General features: G+C 52.3%; 1 protein-coding gene across 7 annotated transcripts; it reads right to left on the bottom strand.

Annotated features, from left to right (window-relative positions):
- Positions 1 to 81: 81 nt before the first annotated feature.
- On the bottom strand, positions 82 to 12,648 carry MFSD13A (major facilitator superfamily domain containing 13A). 7 transcript variants are annotated; one of them, XM_081105360.1, is made up of 11 exons: positions 12,442 to 12,648; positions 10,816 to 10,898; positions 10,279 to 10,501; positions 5,954 to 6,201; positions 5,462 to 5,544; positions 4,456 to 4,908; positions 4,227 to 4,329; positions 3,604 to 3,700; positions 2,917 to 3,088; positions 2,647 to 2,840; positions 82 to 910 (listed from the first exon to the last, which is right to left on the bottom strand). In XM_081105360.1, the coding sequence occupies exons 4-11, from the start codon at positions 6,119 to 6,121 to the stop codon at positions 648 to 650; spliced, it is 1,533 nt and encodes a 510-aa protein (XP_080961486.1). In that variant the 5' UTR covers positions 6,122 to 6,201; positions 10,279 to 10,501; positions 10,816 to 10,898; positions 12,442 to 12,648; the 3' UTR covers positions 82 to 647. The 7 variants fall into 7 exon arrangements, with proteins under 7 accessions (XP_080961486.1, XP_080961485.1, XP_080961489.1 ...); XM_081105359.1 differs by having other exon boundaries at positions 10,279 to 10,449; positions 12,442 to 12,552; XM_081105363.1 differs by having other exon boundaries at positions 4,456 to 4,752; positions 10,279 to 10,449; positions 12,442 to 12,551.
- Positions 12,649 to 16,287: the final 3,639 nt, after the last annotated feature.

Here is a 16,287-nt window from a genome sequence, read left to right as displayed (position 1 = left end):
AAAGTGCTCTTGAGTGCTTTTCATATGAAATGAGTCATATTCCCCAACCCCACCACGCCCACACAGCACAGACCTCAGGAATGGGAACAGAATGACTTTAATCCGTTTGATGAGCTGAACCTCTTAGGAGGCCAGGTGGGCGTGGAGAAGCCCTGCAGCAGCGGGGGCATGCTACTTCAGGCACAACTGAAGCAGAGATGGCAGACACCACTGGAAGGGTGGAGGGGCGGAGTGGGTGGGACTCCCAGTCAGCACCCCGACTGGACGAAAGGCAGTATCAAAAGTGGTTCCTGAGCGCACATGAAGCCCCAGCCCCAGGCAGGGGGACAGGCCTCTGTGCCCTGTGGCGACCCCATGTGACCACAGGGCATTCCCATCCCTTCTTGGTCCTTTTCTTACTCCTGCCCATAAGGGCAAGCAGGTCCCTGAGCAAATTTGGCCCAGCTCTTGCCCAAGCTGGGCCAGGTAGCCAAGCACGATCTCAGACCCAATGACGCTCCTGGCTCAGACCCAGGAGCTCCGGTTCTGCCCTTTGATCTCGAGGCTGCACCCAATGAAGGCAGGGGAGCAGGACACCAGGCTGGCAAAAGTGGCTCCTGCCCAGAGCTGTGGGCAGTGTCCTCATCAGAGTGGCCTTGTTGCACCTCTCACACTGTCTTAATGTCAAGGGTTTGGACTTGTGACAGATTCTGGCGTTGGGCTTTGACCATGCGCAGGCGTCTCCCATGCAGCGTGAACTTGGACCAGGTGAACAGTTGCAGCAGAGCACAGGTGATGGGCACCAGCACCAGCAGGTAGAAGCAGCCCTGGCGGAGTGTAGGGGCCTGAACCGGGGGTGGGGCCGGGGGTTCTGGCCAGGGTTGGGCCCTCCCCACAGGGGTCAGTGGGGACTGCTGGAAGAGATCATGACCTACGACGAGAGCGTGCAGAAAGACCAGAGTCGGCCCTGTGCTCCTCTCAGGTCCACAGTGCCACATCTCAGATGCCACACATACACAACCAAAACACGTTGATTTCTACCCCAACCTTGCTCCTCCCTTTCTGCCATCCACCCAATGGGCCAAAAGCCTCAAAGTCTTCCTAGATTCCCTGGTTGACTTTAGCACTCCCCAACAGCCAATCCTTCACCTCCACCCAACTCCAAAACACATCCCAACCCCAAATACTTCTTTCCAGCCTCCTAGCACCACCCTGGTCCAAGTCTCTATCGCCTCTGTCACAGCCTCCCTACAATCCATTCTCCATACAGCAGCCAGAGCCACCTCTTAAAAACAAATCAGACCATGTCACCCTCTGCTTAAAACCCCTCCAATAGCTTCTCTTCGAACTGAGAATAAAATCCAAACCCTGCCCTGCTCTCCAGAGCCCTCATCAACGTTTCCAGCTTCATCTAACCCAGTGGTTCTCAACCTTCCCAATGCTGTGACCCTTCAATACAGGTCCTCGTGTTGTGGTGACTCCCAACCATAAAATTATTTTCGTTGCTACTTCATAACTGTAATTTTGCTACTGTTATGAATCGTAATGTAAATATCTGATATGCAGATGTATTTTAATTGTTACAAATTGAACATAATTAAAGCATAGTGATTAATCACAAAAACAATATGTAATTATATATGTGTTTTCCGATGGTCTTAGGCGACCCCTATGAAAGGGTCGTTCGACCACCAAAGTGGTCGCGACCCACAGGTTGAGAACCGCTGATCTAACCACTCCTGATACCTTGTGCCTTTGCACTTGTCACTCCTCTGTCTGGGATCCACTGAGATCTTTGTAGACCAAATCCTTCCCATGCAGTTCATATCTGGCTGTCACTTCCTCAGAGAGACCTTCCCAGACCACACTAATACCTTTCAGACACATTACAATAAGGCCTCACTCAATGTCCTCAATAAGTTCTGTGGCTCTAAGTGGAACAATGTATAATGAACCAACTTTAGCATAGGCCAGTGATGGCGGACCTATGACACGCGTGTCAGAGTGACACGCGAACTCATTTTTTTGGTTGATTTTTCTTTGTTAAATGGCATTTAAGTAGATAAAATAAATAACAAAAATATAAATCTTTGTTTTACTATGGTGGCAAATATCAAAAAATTTCTATATGTGACACGGCACCAGAGTTAAGTTAGGGTTTTTCAAAATGCTGACACGCCGAGCTCAAAAGGTTCGCCATCACTGGCATAGGCTAATCAATATAAACAAGTGAAGTTCCTACAGCATCTCATCAACATTATAATGCAACAGCACTGAACAAAACCCCATCTGTTGAAGACCTGCTGTGTTTTCACCCCTGCGCTTATCACCATCTGCTACTTTCTTGTTTGGCTACATAACACCACATCCCCCTCCTCCCAACTAGATTAAGCTTCACGATGGCGAGGACCTCGTATGTCTCACTGTTGTCTCCCTAGCACTCAGAGCACCACCTGGCAGAGACAGTGTTCTATACATATTTGTCGAATCCATGAATGAACTCTTGAAAGAAGAATCAGAAACCCAGTTTTTCTACTCATGGTGGAGAGGCAGAGGAGGTGTGGCACCCAGGGTAATCCAGTTGCCATTCTCTCCCTCACCAGACCTAGAGCCAGGCTTGTCAGCTGGTATGCCAGGCAAGCCCCTTGCCAGCCCCTGGGCTCTCACCTGTGTAGAAGCACAGCAGCCAGGTGCCCAGCAGTGGGGCCAAGGTTTGGCCTGGCTTGGTCACCAGGGCCACCATGCCGAAGAGAAGCGCCGAGGCCGCCTGCTTGCGGCGGTTCAGCACCAGGTCCTCATCCACCAGGTCAGTGACCACCAAGGTCAATAGCTTACAGGTGCCCTCCGTGAAGACACGGTTGCTGCCAGCAGAGAGAGAAAGCAGGCAAGAGTGAAGGGGTGCAACAGAGGTGTGGGGTGAGGGAGGGCAGGGCATACCTGGCAATGAAGAGACAGAGCAGGCCGGGGCGGTCGGGGCCGGCCAGAAGCATGAGCAGGCTCAGGCCCAGCTTAAGCAGGAAGAGCCCCCGCACCACGGTGTAGACGCCCCAGCGCCGGCACAGGGGCAGGAAGTAGAGGTTGTTGAGATGGGGGGCGACATAGGAGATGCCTGAGGAGAAGGGGTGCAGCCTTGTCGGGACACTGCGGCAGCTTCCACAACTGTCCACATTTTAACAGTCAGAATCAGGGTTTGCCAGGCTCTGTGCTGAGAGCTAATCTGCATCCTTTTATTTAATCCCCACAGCCTTTTAAGGTAGGTACTATTACTCCTACCTTACAGATGAGAGATGGAGACCCAGAGATAGGAAATAAAACACCCAAGGCCAAACAGTCAATAAGCACAGTCCGGACTCGCAGCCAGGCCCGGCACACTGTGCCGTCTCCTTCTGGGCGGCCCCATCACCGAGAGGACCACCATGACAGCAGCCCTGCCCCCTCCTGCCCACAACAGGCTTCCTTCACCCCTTCCTCAGGAAAACAGAGCTGGGGGCTGGAGGTGCAGCCCACCACAGGCTGTGCCATCTGCCACCCAGGCCCGAGCTGGGGAGTGGCTGTGCCTGCAGCTGGGCGAGGGGTCCTGGGTGCGAACCTCTGCCCTTCCAGCCTGCCCGAGACACCACTCACCCAGCAGGAAGGAGCCGGCGGAGAGGGAGATGTGGTCTGACAGCAGGTGCTCCAGGAAGAGGGGGAAGAAGTTGCTGTTGAAGTGGCAGTGGAAGACCTGAAACCCAGCAGGGCGGTGAGGAGGCTGCCGGGCAGGGGCGGCCGGGCAAGAGCAGCCTTTATGCCCCGTCCCTCGGCATGGAACATGCCACAGCAAGACCTACAACCAATTCCTGTTGCTTATCGAATTTTGCTAAAGTTAGGAATGATAACATTGTCATTAGAACAGTTAAAAGTTTTTTTTCCTTTTAAATTAAAAACACCTTAGTAAAGCAAGCTTAATGACATAAAAACGATTTGGCTAGCTTATATACTACCTGTGTTTTAGGTGTGGCACTTGGTATTTTTAAAAGTTTGTCACAGAGTCCCCAGAGGCTGAGACTTGTCTAAGACTTCACAAGGAGTTAGGAGCTCAGATGGTGCTAGGACCCAGGTCTTCTAACTACCCAACCTGTGTCCCTGCCTTCGAATCACCCTGCAGTCATCACGCGAAGCCCAGGACTGACTTCCCAGCGTTGGAGAAACCTACTCCGCTGAGTGAGGCCTACCCGGCCTATCCTGGGTGGGGGAGGCTGCTCCCATACCTGCACCAGGTCCATGACCACGAACCACAGGAAGTTCCGGTGATGCGCCAGCTGCCAGAGGTACTGGCCCAAGGTGATGTTGCCCGCCTCCTCTCCACACAGGCTATGGGGCAGAGGGGAGTCAAGAACAGCCTAGGGCTGGGCCAGATCCACCCCCACCCCAGGACAGCCACCCATCAGACAGGGGATCAGCACCGAAATCAGACTCGGAACAGTGCTGGCCACTCACCCGCTATCCGCAGCCAGGTCTGGACACCCTGGCTCCCTACCGGCCGCCTCTACCCGCCGCCTCAGGAGCCGTGTGGCCCCCACAAAGCCTAGCGCAGAGCCAGCAGCCAGTGCCACGCAGAAGGCACGGAAGGAAGAGAAGTCCTCCTTGTTCCAGAAGGCGTAGGAGGCAAAGACAGAGAGGGAGCCAGCCGCACTGAAGAGGGAGCAGTAGAAGTTGAGGTGGGTGCGGTCGTGGGCCGAGAGGGCCAGGTCAGCCAGCAAGGCGTGATGGTGCAGGTCCACGAGCGTCAGGAAGCTATCATAGAGGCACAGGCACAGCAAGAACTGCAGGCCTGCTGGGGCCCAGGGCACCCAGAACACCAGGAACGACAGCGCCAGCAGCGGCCCATGCCAGCCAAGTGCCCGCACCCGTGCCAGCACCACGGCCCTCGAGGAGAGCCCAGGGCCTGACCTGCCAGGGAGAGGAGGGCTGTCGGGAGGTGCCCTTGCAGCCTTGGTTCCCAGTCCCCCCTGCTCAGGACCCAGAAGAGGGACAGAGGCCCAGAATGTGGGACTCACCCCAGGGTGTCCCACTGAGCTTCGAGTCCTCGGCCTCCAATTAGGAAGCACAACTCACCAGGGGGTACTCCCTCCTCTGCTCCCTTGCCCGCTGCCAGGGCTGAGGGCCAAAGAGGGGTGTGATACCATTTCTTCAGGGTTGGGACAGGGATGGGGTAAAGTAATCTGCCAGAAGCAGCAGTGTGAGGTAGTGAGTGCCCAGTCCCGAGGGCCAGACAAGCGGACCTGAGGTCAATCTCTCCACAAGGTGATCAAGGCCAACAGTTAGTCAAGGCCACTTTGCCAACCCAGACTGCCCTGACCTCGGGGAGCGGAGGAAGCCTCGACAATAGCTGAAAACGGTCTCCCTTTCTCTCCCCACCCCAAACACAGGTGGGGGGTCCTCCAGTCCCAGGGAAGGGTCGGGTGGGACAGGACCAGTGGTGAGCCTCCCCCAAGACACAAACCGGGGCTGGGAGCTGAGGAACTGACGGTCACTCAGCCAGCCGAAGAGGGGGTCGTTGAGGCTGTTCCACAGGAGAAACACCGTCTGTGGGCAGAGGGGAGACGGGTGGGCTCCAGGCAGCTTCTTCCCCAGGGCTTCCCCTACCCCGCCTGCTCACCACCTCTTACAGATGACAACAGCTTTCCTGCCTGCACACTTTGCTCAGGTCAGCCCCTCTGCTAAAACCCACTCTACGGGCCACTGCCCCCATCAAACTCCCACCTGGCCATGGCCCAGCTGATACATTAATGTATGTGAATACATAAAACAGTCCCTGGCTCATAGGACAGTGGCCAGAACTGGTGTAATCCCCACTGAAGCGTCATCAAGGCCTCCAGCTCAGCTTTTTTTCTTGCTGAGCCTCAGTGGGCAGCCCGGCCTGCCCCCACGCTCCTGGCTCCTGGAGGGACCCAGCACTGCCATCTGCCCGACTCCCACCCCAGCACTGGCCTACCTCTCCGACCCAGAAGGCAGCTTTGCTGATCTTGTACACTGAGACAAAGGTGTCCACATAGTAAAGCAGGAACACGTTGTGCAAAACGGTGATGAAGAGGGTCAGGGAGCCATAGACCACAGCTGTGGGCAAGTTCAACAGCCAGGCCTGGGGCCCACCCAGCCCCATGGCTGCCAGCCCAGCCTCAGCCTCAGCCTAGGAGCGCTGAGATGCACTCGTGGCCACGTGCAGTCTGGCCATCCTTGTCCCTGGGGAAGAAGGAGCTGGTTAGCTGCAAGGATCAGAGCCAGCTGTGCTCCAAACCACAGACCTGCGAGTCATTTAAAAAGTCATTTCCAACTGGGAGAAAGTTTGCGCATAAAACAGAGCTGGGGAATTGGTAATGACATACAGCTGAAACAGTGCTGTGTTCGCCACCGTACCCGGGAGTAACCCGAGAGCACTGATAAGGCGTGGGAAGCAAAGGCAGGCGTCCAACAAGTGTTGGGCCAGGGCCAACCTTGCTCGGGCTATGTGCTCAGTACCTTCTTTCATGTGCACTGTCTGCCCTTCATGATCTAGACGTAACGACCCTGGGCTTGGGCAGGCGGTGCACCTACAATATAACTGCAAGCTGCTAAACCCAAGCCTGTTTCCTCTTCCGTAAAGGGAGAAGGAGATGATCACGCTTACTCTGCAGAGACACTTAAAAGATTAAATAAGGTAACTCACAGAGAGGGCTCAATGAATGGATGTTGGTGATGTCATTATTAGCTTTACAAAATCCCTACAAAGTGTATAGCACTATTACAGTATTATAGAGCAACGCCAAGCTCAGAGATGTTAAGTAATTGGCCCAGTGTCACACAGCAAACATGTAGATTTGAACCTTGGCCTCTCTGGCTCCCAAACCTGATCTGCCACTTGCCCTCCCAAAACCAGGTTCCTACAAACTGTTGGATAAAATGGAGAAACCTGCTGTGACGTTAAGTCCCATAGATATAGAAGCACAATAAGAGTCCACAACTGCCCATGCACTTTGATTCCAGAAATTCCTCCTCGAGGAGCTAACCCCAAAGGAATGTGTATAGAGATGTTCATGGCAGCCACGTCTACAAACAACAAAAAATTGGACACAGCCCAAGAACACAACAAAGGGACTGGCTCAGCACGCTGATGCTCTCTAGGAAGCGGAAGCACACGGAGAAACTCGACACACGGAAGAGAAACTCAAGAACGTGTTACGTGAAAAGAGAGGGCAAAGGACAGTGTGGTTGCCTGGTTCCCAACCAGGCCGATCTGTGCAGAAACTGGCTGGCGGGACTGAGGGTCATGGGTGGGAAAGGAAATAAAGGTAGGATTTTTAGTGGAGCGGTGCTTCTCCAACTGAAATGTACCTGAGGACTGTGCTGAGACGTAGTTCCTCCTCAGGTCTGGGGAGGAATCTGAGATTCCGCATTTCTAACAGGCTCCCAGGTGACACCACGTTGCTGGTCCATGAGTGCACTTTAAACAGTGAGGCATTGCTCTGACCGGTTTGGCTCAGTGGATAGAGCGTCAGCCTGTGGACTGAAGGGTCCCAGGTTCGATTCCGGTCAAGGGCATGTACCTGGGTTGCGGGCACATCCCCACTAGGAGGTGTGCAGGAAGCAGCTGATCGATGTTTCTCTCTCGTCGATGTTTCTAACTCTCTATCCCTCTCTCTTCCTCTCTGTAAGAAATCAATAAAAATAAATATATTTTAAAAATAGATAAATAAATAAAATAAACAGTGAGGCATTAAGTCCATCGTTTTTGTTAGGCTCAAAGCTGCCGTTCTCTTTTTAGAGAAACAAGCCCACGTGTGCTTGACTGACCCCCAGCGGGAAGCTATGGGCATTTCCTTTTCTCACACTCCCTGTTGTGAATTAAACTGCATCCAAAAAATGTGTTCAAGTCCTAACCCCCAGTACCTCTGTGACCTTACTTGGAAATAGGGCCTTTGTAGATGTAACCAAGTTAAAATGAGGTCATACTGAATTAGCATGAGCCCTGATCCCATGATTGGTTTCCTTATAAGGAGATGGAAATTTGGACACAGAGACAGACACACACACAGCAGGGAGATGCCAGATGAAGACGAAGGCAGAAATTGGAGTGATGCAGCGACAAGTCAAGGAATACCAAGGATTAGGGCAAACGCCAGAAGCCGCAATAGGCAAGGATAGACACCTCTAGATCTGCCTTCCAGAGGGACCGTAGCCCCGCTGACACCTTGATTTTGGACTTCTACCCTTCAGAACTGTGAGAGAATACGTTTTGGTTATTTCAGGCTACCCAGTTTGTGGTCATTTGTTACAGCAACCCTAGGGGACTTATACCCACCCTTGATGGCTGAGAATCTGTGACCCAAGCCTGCCCATGGGCCTCATCTCTATGTCCATGCATACATGTGCGTGTAGGTGAGCACACACATATTCACACACGCACGCTCACACATACTCACACACACAGTGCCAAAACTTGTTTCCCAGCAAGGTCAGGCCCTAGAGAGCTGACTTCAGCCCCAGTCCAACAGTAATGACCCCACAGGACCGGTCCTTCCCCCATTACCCGCCATGGCTCCCGCTCCCTGCGCAGCCTTCAGGGGCCTCTGCTGTCTGGCCTCTCCCAGCCTGTCCAGCCAGGCCTGCCTCGCATCTTCAAGCCACCTTCTCCTCTGGCCAGGCCTTTGTGCTTGCTGGAGCCTCCCATGAGAAGCCCCCTCTCCACCTCCCCATCTCCATCTCACCCATCCTTTAGGAGCCAGCACCGTGTCCAGGAGACCTTCTCCAACTCCTCGGCCCCCACTGATGCCTTCTGCCCCTGCACAGCAGACGCTCCTGCCTGCCCACTGCAGCCTGACTGGGGGCCTTCGAGGACAGGGCCTGTGTCTTCTCCCCCTATCTCCCTCTCAAGGAGAATGGGCTGAACTTGACACTCTTGCTCTGGGAGTAACTGGCTGGTAAAGAAAGAGGGTCTGATGGGAGAAGAGGAGAGACTCTCCCTGGGGTCGCTCTCAGACTCACTGGAAGCCAAGTGGCAATTACTCAAGAGATCTGTACGGCCCTGACCAGTGTGGCTCAGTGGATAGAGCATCGGCCTGTGGACTGAAGGGTCCCGGGTTCGATTCTGGTCAAGGGCATGTACCTTGGTTGCGGGCACATCCCCAGTGGGGGGTGTGCAGGAGGCAGATGATCGATGTTTCTCTCTCATCAATGTTTCTAACTCTCTATCCCTCTCCCTTCCTCTCTGTAAAAAAATCAATAAAATATATATATTTTTAAAAAAAGAGAGAGATCTGTACGCACCCCAGTCTGTTGCCAGTCCATGCCTAGTGGTGGAGGAAGGAGAGAAGGAGAAGCAGCCAAAACTACCTGAAACCACCCACTAAGTCTATGAGAACCTCTCCCAGGCCACAATGGTCCTACCTTGCCCCAAAGCAGGAAGATGGCCAAGTGGCTTCTCTCTGGAACTTTGAGCCTCTGAAGGAATGGTTGGTGGGAAATGCTTTTCTTTTCTTTCACAGCTTTATTGAGCTATCACTGACATACAATAATCTGCACATATTCAAAGTGTACAGTCTGATCAGTTTTAACATGTATGCACCTGTGAAACCATTACCACAACTGAGATCATGAACATATCCGTCACCCTACAAGTGCCCCTGGCACTTTCTAAGTAACAGAGCTGAGAGAAGACACACTGGAGGTCTCTGGAAGTCCTGACTTCACCATTTAGTCCCTGTGTGCCCTGGAGCAATTTGCTTAACCTCTCTATGCCTGTTTCTCGATCTGCAATAGGGGCCAACATTCCTAAGGCTACCATTAGTGGTCAGTGAGTCAATGAGAAAAGACCCTAAAGCACTCAGCATGGTAAGTGTGGTGAGCACTTTAGAGATTATTACTATTGAACCTCTGAAGCCTTCCCTACCCACCACACAAGGATGGGGTATAAAGGTGCCTTGGGGCTGTAAAGCACAATGGACTCCTGTTACTAATCTTAACCTGGCTCACTTTCTCTGATCCCCCAGGGAATCAGAACTCCCCTACCTCACCTCCGAAGCCTTTGTCCAAGGCAGTGACGCTCCCTTTCCCACCCAGATGTCCAGTGACCTGCCCCAGTTGCTAGAGAAGGTAAACCTTACAGGCAAGTTCCCAAGCTCCAGGCTCCCCCACCTGGACAACAGTAGAAAACCTTTGAGGGGGTGAGATGGAAAGGCTATGACTGTGCCACCAGAAGAGTCTGGGTTAATGTCAACTGCACTTCCTACTAAGAGTGTAACCTCAGGCAAGCCACTTAACCAGTCTGAGTCCTGGTTTTCTTACCTGTAAGATGGGGTCATAATGCCATCTTTATAGGAGTGCAGGGAGGATTAAACTAATGTCCTGGGCACCAGGCAAACCACATGGAAGATGCTCAGAAACTGGCTTTTCCTTGGGCTCACTTATAACAGATCAGGGCAGCAGCACGGCAATATCCTGGCAGTCAGGTCTCTTCTGGTGGTGGTAAAGGAGGTGGAGAGACTTTTAAAAGTCAGAAGAGGAGGGCCTGCAATGAGCAGGGGCAAATACAATATTCGGGAATGCCAGAGACAAGCCCCCAGCACAGGGCAGGGCTAGAGGCCAAGCAGCCTGTCCAGCTAAGCCTGTGTCCAGGAGCAGAAGCTGCGAGGGGAGTGTGCAGGGTCACTCACAGGGTTTCTCTTCCAGACTCTGCTCCTCCATCAGAAAATGCCTTCCCCTACTAGCCTCCCACCCTCGATCCACCCTAGCAGAGAATAACATCCCTGCCTCCCCCAGGGAGAGCCCACCCAGCCTAGTGCATAACCTGCTGAAATATCCTGTAACAGAATCCACCCCCACCTTGGCACTTTGTGGAGAGCCATTCCGTTCCCTGCTGTGTGGTCTTGAGCCAGCCACTCCCTCTCCCTGGGCCTCAGACTCATCTATAAAGTGAGAAGGACAAAGTCAACCTCTTAAATTGCTGTGGGCTGAAATGCAAAAGGTAGACACAGTATCAAGCACAGTATCTGGCACATAGAAGACCCTCAATAAACAGTAGCTATTAATACTTTTTTTTTTTTTCATGTCTCTGACATTTGGTTTCATGATCTTTTCAAAGATTTCAGTCAGTGTCCCTTCTGTCAAACCCATGATTGAAGTTGTCTTTCTAGCAGCCAACACTGATGCTCCTGTCTGCCTGGTATATACTCCCAACCTCAGATTCTCTTTTAAATGCCACCTTCACAACTTTCTTCATGCTGCTCCTTCCTCCTCACTACCCTTGCTGTAGCTATGCACCATGTCTCAAGTGTATAAGATTTGTCAATTTTTTATATCCATTATCATGAATCCTTACAACTCTGGTTACTATCTCCATCCAAGGCTCAGGAGGTTAAATAACTGGCCCCAAGTCACAGAGAGATTAAGTGCTAAAGCCAAGATTCAAAACGGGGGTTTTTGACTAAAACATTTCAGCATTTCTCACGTCAACCTGCCCACCTCCATTTTATCAAATCCTGCTGATTCAAGGCCCAGGTTAGCGGCACCTGCCTCCAAAGGACACGCGGTCAGGTGTCCTCTCCTCTTTTCAAACCCCTTGGCTCCTGCATCAGGATCCAAATGCCTCCCTTATCCTCCTCCCGCCTCCGATGGGCTCCTTAAGGGCAGGGCCAGGTCAGACCCACTTCTGATTTCTGCTCCCTGCCTCCACCAGGCTCCTTCACCACAGTAGGTGCTCAGCGGTGGGTGGATTTGCCCCGAAAAGGCCAGTATGAGCATTCTCCAACCCTCGGGAGGAGCAGCACCCCCAGGTCCCACTGTATCTCTCCGTTCTGCCTTCTGCTTGGCCATCGCGAGCCTTGTCTTCCTGCCCAGTGTCCCCACAGCAAGGCCCGACCCGCCAGGGCCCTGGGGAAACCCACGCGGGTGGGCTGCCCTCCTCCTCAGGCTGGAAAAGGAATTTCACCTGATTAGGGGAGGGGCCTTCTCCCTCCCCCTCCCCGGCAGGAGCTCGTTACCCGGGGGCTGGCGCTGAAACTCGAGATGGATCTGCAGCCGGTCTGCACGCTAAAATCACCTAATCAACAGCACCCACGCCCCGGCCTCACCCCTGACCAATTAAATCAGAATTTCTAGGGATGGGGTCCAGCCTGGTGTTCCTCTAAAGCTCCCCAAGAGGCTCTACTACGTCACCTGGGCTAAGGGCCTTTATGTTAATAAAATGGATCGGGCCCCATGCATGCCGCGCGCCCCAGCCCCAGGGGCCCCAGGGCAAGGATTCCGCCCGCACCGTCCGCGCCCAGGCTTCTCCCACCCTGACCCAGACTCTCCAACCCCCAGCCCGGTCACCCCGGGGACCCCGCGGGCAGCACCCGGGACTCCCGGAGCGGACTGCATTCCCGTCCCCCGCGGTCTGCTTTTTGCGTCCGACTGGCCCCCAGTCCGGCCCGCTCCTGCCCCTCAGCCCCGCCGCGGTCAACCCCTCACCGCAATCGTGGCGGCCGAAGCCTGCGCAGTCCCGGCTGCCCGGAACCAGGAGCCAGCAGGGGTCCTGCGCGCCCGGGGCTGCTTCCCCAGCCTGTGCCTCCGCCCCCGCCCAGCGATTGGCTCGGCGCAGCTCCGGGCCGGCCGGCGGGCAGGTAGGAGCCCGCGCCCAAGGCCGCCGCCGCCATGTTTGTTATGGGCACGTGCCCTTACGGACCCCAAAAGAGAACTTGGGAGAAGGGGCGGGTTGCCTGTTCTCCGGACCTGCTCATCCCCTCCTCAGAGGTTAATGTCGTTTCAGGGTGAGGAAAGAGTGAAGAAATAAAACGGAGTCACTGTGGTCAAACGGCTAAATTACTAAAATCAAACTAGGCTGAGGCATGAGGAAATGATTCTATTCTTGCTTTAATTACCCTGGGAACTTAAACTTTTGAACCTTTCAGTTGTGCAACAATGCCTGGAGGTATGTATGGAAATCTGTAGATAACCCCCTGCAGACATTGGGGAAGAATGTTGAGTGTCCAGACCAGGGGTGGGCACTTTTTGACTCGAGGGCCACAATGGGTTCTTAAACTGGACCGGAGGGACGGAACAAAAGCATGGATGGAGTGTTTGTGTGAACTAATATAAATTCAAAGTAAACATCATTACATAAAAGGGTACGGTCTTTTTTTTTTTTTTCTTTTATTCATTTCAAACGGCCGAATCCGGCACGGGGGCTGTAGTTTGCCCACGGCTGGTCCAGACCATCTGACATCTGTGTGAGTCCCATCTCGGACCAATCCAGAGGCTAAGAGGACAGGACTGATTCTTCTCAAGAATGTACTTTTTACTGTAAGAACTCACAGCTTTTGTCTCTTATTGGGAACACTCTGGGTATTGCCTAGTTGTATTTCCCATTTGCAAATCCCAAGATCATCAAATAAATCTTTATCATTTGTGTCTAGCCAAAGCCTCCTGATTGGTTTACACTCAGACAAGTTTAAATCAACTCCCCTGTCCTTCCTCAGCATTAATTCAGAGAATGAGAGCTCAGCACCTTCCTGCAAGCCTTGTCTGCCTGGATGCACAGATGACACAGATAAGGAGATGGCAGTGGCACGACCTGGGACTCCCTAATGCTGGATTGTGAGCCCCTCAAGAACAGACAGACCCAGCGTGAGCTGTGGGCACAGGCCCTAAGAGAGCTACCATGCAGCCCAACCTCCTCCTATTAATAATAGTAATAATAAAATATAAGGAGAAATGAGCTCCCACTATGTGCCCTGTATCATGTCAAGAAGTCTATGTTGCCAGCACCGGTTTGGCTCGGTGGATAGAGCGTCTGCCTGCAGACTGCAGGGTCCCGGGTTTGATTCCAGTCAAGGGCATGTACCTTGGTTGCGGGTACATCCCCAGTGGGAGATGTGCAGGAGGCAGCTGGCTGATGTTTCTAACTCTCTATCCCTCTCCCTTCCTCTCTGTAAAAAATCAATAAAATATATTTTTTAAAAAAGAACTCTATGTGCATTCTCTTGTTGAGTCCTCACAACATTCTTTGGAGGCAGGTGCTATCATCACCATTTTACAGATGAAGAAACTGAGGTTCAAAGAGATTCACTGACATTCATACAATAAGCAAGAGGTCCAGACAAGCCTGATCCCAGAACAAGAGTCTGTCCTCTTCTTACCCCTGCAGGCCCTCAAAGTTTCGTGTTGCTCAGTCTAGTCTGGTGAGGATGCCCCATGTCTTCTCCCAGCAGGCTTGTAAGCCTGGTTAGGTTTCCAGGCAATCAAACAGCACACACCCACGACCTGCTGTTTCCCTGGAAATAGGGCAACAAGCATGGTCTTTAGTGCTGGGGGACCTGGGCCCCTTCCCCTAGCTCTACTTCTTTGTTATGGGACCCTACTTTTGTAAGCCTCCATATTATGCCTTATGAGGATTTTGTGGGCATTAAATGAGAAGCAGGGGCATACAAGTCTTGCAAACTTTTGGTCCTTATGCCTTTGTTGATGGTTGCCAACAGGAATATCATTCTCTTCCTCCTTCCTGACAACCTGGTAAAGGGCCCGTCCACAGCAAATGGACCAACACAAGAGCCCTGGCGCCCAAGGGCTAGAGTATGTTCAACCAGTCCTTGGGGAGTCCCCAGGGATCCCCAGAGGCCTTGCCCTCAGAATTCATCTCCCACCAGCCTGTCTCATTTCCCTCCTTCCCCTTCAGACCCTATTCTTACCTCCTATGTCTCTCCTAAGCCACACACACACATCATTTCTCTTCGAGACTTCAAGCAATTGCAGCAACCCCTCCTGCTCCGGAAAGCCTCGTGACTAGAAGGAAGGTGGCCATTTCTCCCCACCCCTTCCCTTACCTTCATCTATGCATTCCCGGCGGTGAGAATAGAGGACAAGAAACCCAGCAGTCGGCACAGAGCCTGGCACGGTACGGCCTCCGTAAATGAACGAAAGAAGTGCCCCTGCCTTTCACTCTCTGGCCAGCACGTGCCTTCATTCAAAGCAAACCCTGAGTCTTCTTAGCCCTCCCTGGGTGTCCAATTGGGGAACAAGGGAATGGGGAAGACTGCCAAAGGCCAGGCTAATGTGAAATAATAGGAAAGACTTTGGCCCCTATGTTGCACTTGATGCCCCTGGTTACACTCTGAGCTTCCCAGCCATCTGGTTTCACAGTCAGTGTAACCAGTCATCCTTTAGTGTTGTCACCAGGGCTGGACCTTGTAATTATCTCCGATTTCCCTTCCTGGTTGCCAAGCACAGAGCTAACTAGGAGGGGACATGGGGTGTGACTGAGGCCATATTGCTTGCCTGACTTCTTGAATATCAGAGTTCCTGGATCCTGGTACAGATAGATACACATACACTCTCGTTCCTTGAAATTCTCTCCTTCCTTGGCTTCCAACTTCTCTGACCCCGGTTCCCCTCCTACCTAACAATTTCTCAGTCTCCGTCACTTTTTCCCAGAGCTTTCTACAGCTGGAGGGAGGGTCCCCCCAAGCTTCCATTTTCTTTTTTTTTCTTTTTTTTTATTGCTTAAAGTATTGCAGAGTATTACATATGTCTCCTTCTTTCCCCCCTTCCATTTTCAATACTCTCTTTCTTTAAGAACTCTGTGATTTTATTTTTTAATATATATATTAATTTTTTCCATCAACATTTATCACCCTATCCCCTCCTCCACCTTTACCCACACTCCTCTCCCCCCCACCCCACAATCACCACACTATTGTCAGTGTCCCTCTCTTTTTCTCAGTTCCTCCCCCCAAGCTCCACCCAGAGCTGTCTGAGTCAACAGAAGGCAGAAGGAAATTATGATGGCCTGGCCACCCAGCAGCTGGGAGAGGGCACCAATTTTAATCATTCAGTGATTACTATCCACCCCACTGGGGAAGAAAAAGGTGGAGGGTAGTGACCTAAAGCAAGAGAGGACTGGAAGCAATCTTTCTGGCTTCCCCCAACTAGCTTCTGGGTTCAAATCACTGTGCTTCTTACCTACCGACTGTGAACCTGGGAAATGGCCTAACTTCTCTGAGTTTCTGGTTCCTTATCTATTAAATGATAATGATATCACCATGTTCTGCACACGATTATTAAGAACTAGAAGTTCTGCCTAGCAGGAGTGGCTCAGTGGTTGAACGTTGACCTATGAACCAGGAGGTCACCTTGGATTCCTGGTCAGGGCACAGGCACTGCAGGCTGGATCCCCAGTAATAGGGGTCCTGTAGGAGGCAGCCATCAATGATTCTCTCACTGATGTTCCTATCTCTCTCTCTCCCTCTCCCTTCTTTTTGAAATCAATAAAAACATATATATACATACATACACACACATATATATGAAGAACTGTAAGTT

Source organism: Myotis nattereri, assembly GCF_964212035.1.
Source record: "Myotis nattereri genome assembly, chromosome: 13".
In the NCBI taxonomy this organism is placed as follows: domain Eukaryota; kingdom Metazoa; phylum Chordata; class Mammalia; order Chiroptera; family Vespertilionidae; genus Myotis; species Myotis nattereri.
The sequence above is the reverse complement of the archived record's forward strand: the minus strand, read 5'-3'. Positions and strand labels throughout refer to the sequence as shown.

What these genes read in the sequence shown, in the direction of transcription:
- MFSD13A (XM_081105360.1), bottom strand. Translation starts at nt 6,121, where the DNA reads ATGGGGCTGGGTGGGCCCCAGGCCTGGCTGTTGAACTTGCCCACAGCT. An exon ending in CTCTGTCTCTTCATTGCCAG is followed by an intron (nt 2,841 to 2,916) that starts GTATGCCCTGCC and finishes CTCTGCTGGCAG; the next exon opens with CAACCGTGTCTTCACGGAGG. An exon ending in GCTGCTGTGCTTCTACACAG is followed by an intron (nt 911 to 2,646) that starts GTGAGAGCCCAG and finishes CTCTCGTCGTAG; the next exon opens with GTCATGATCTCTTCCAGCAG.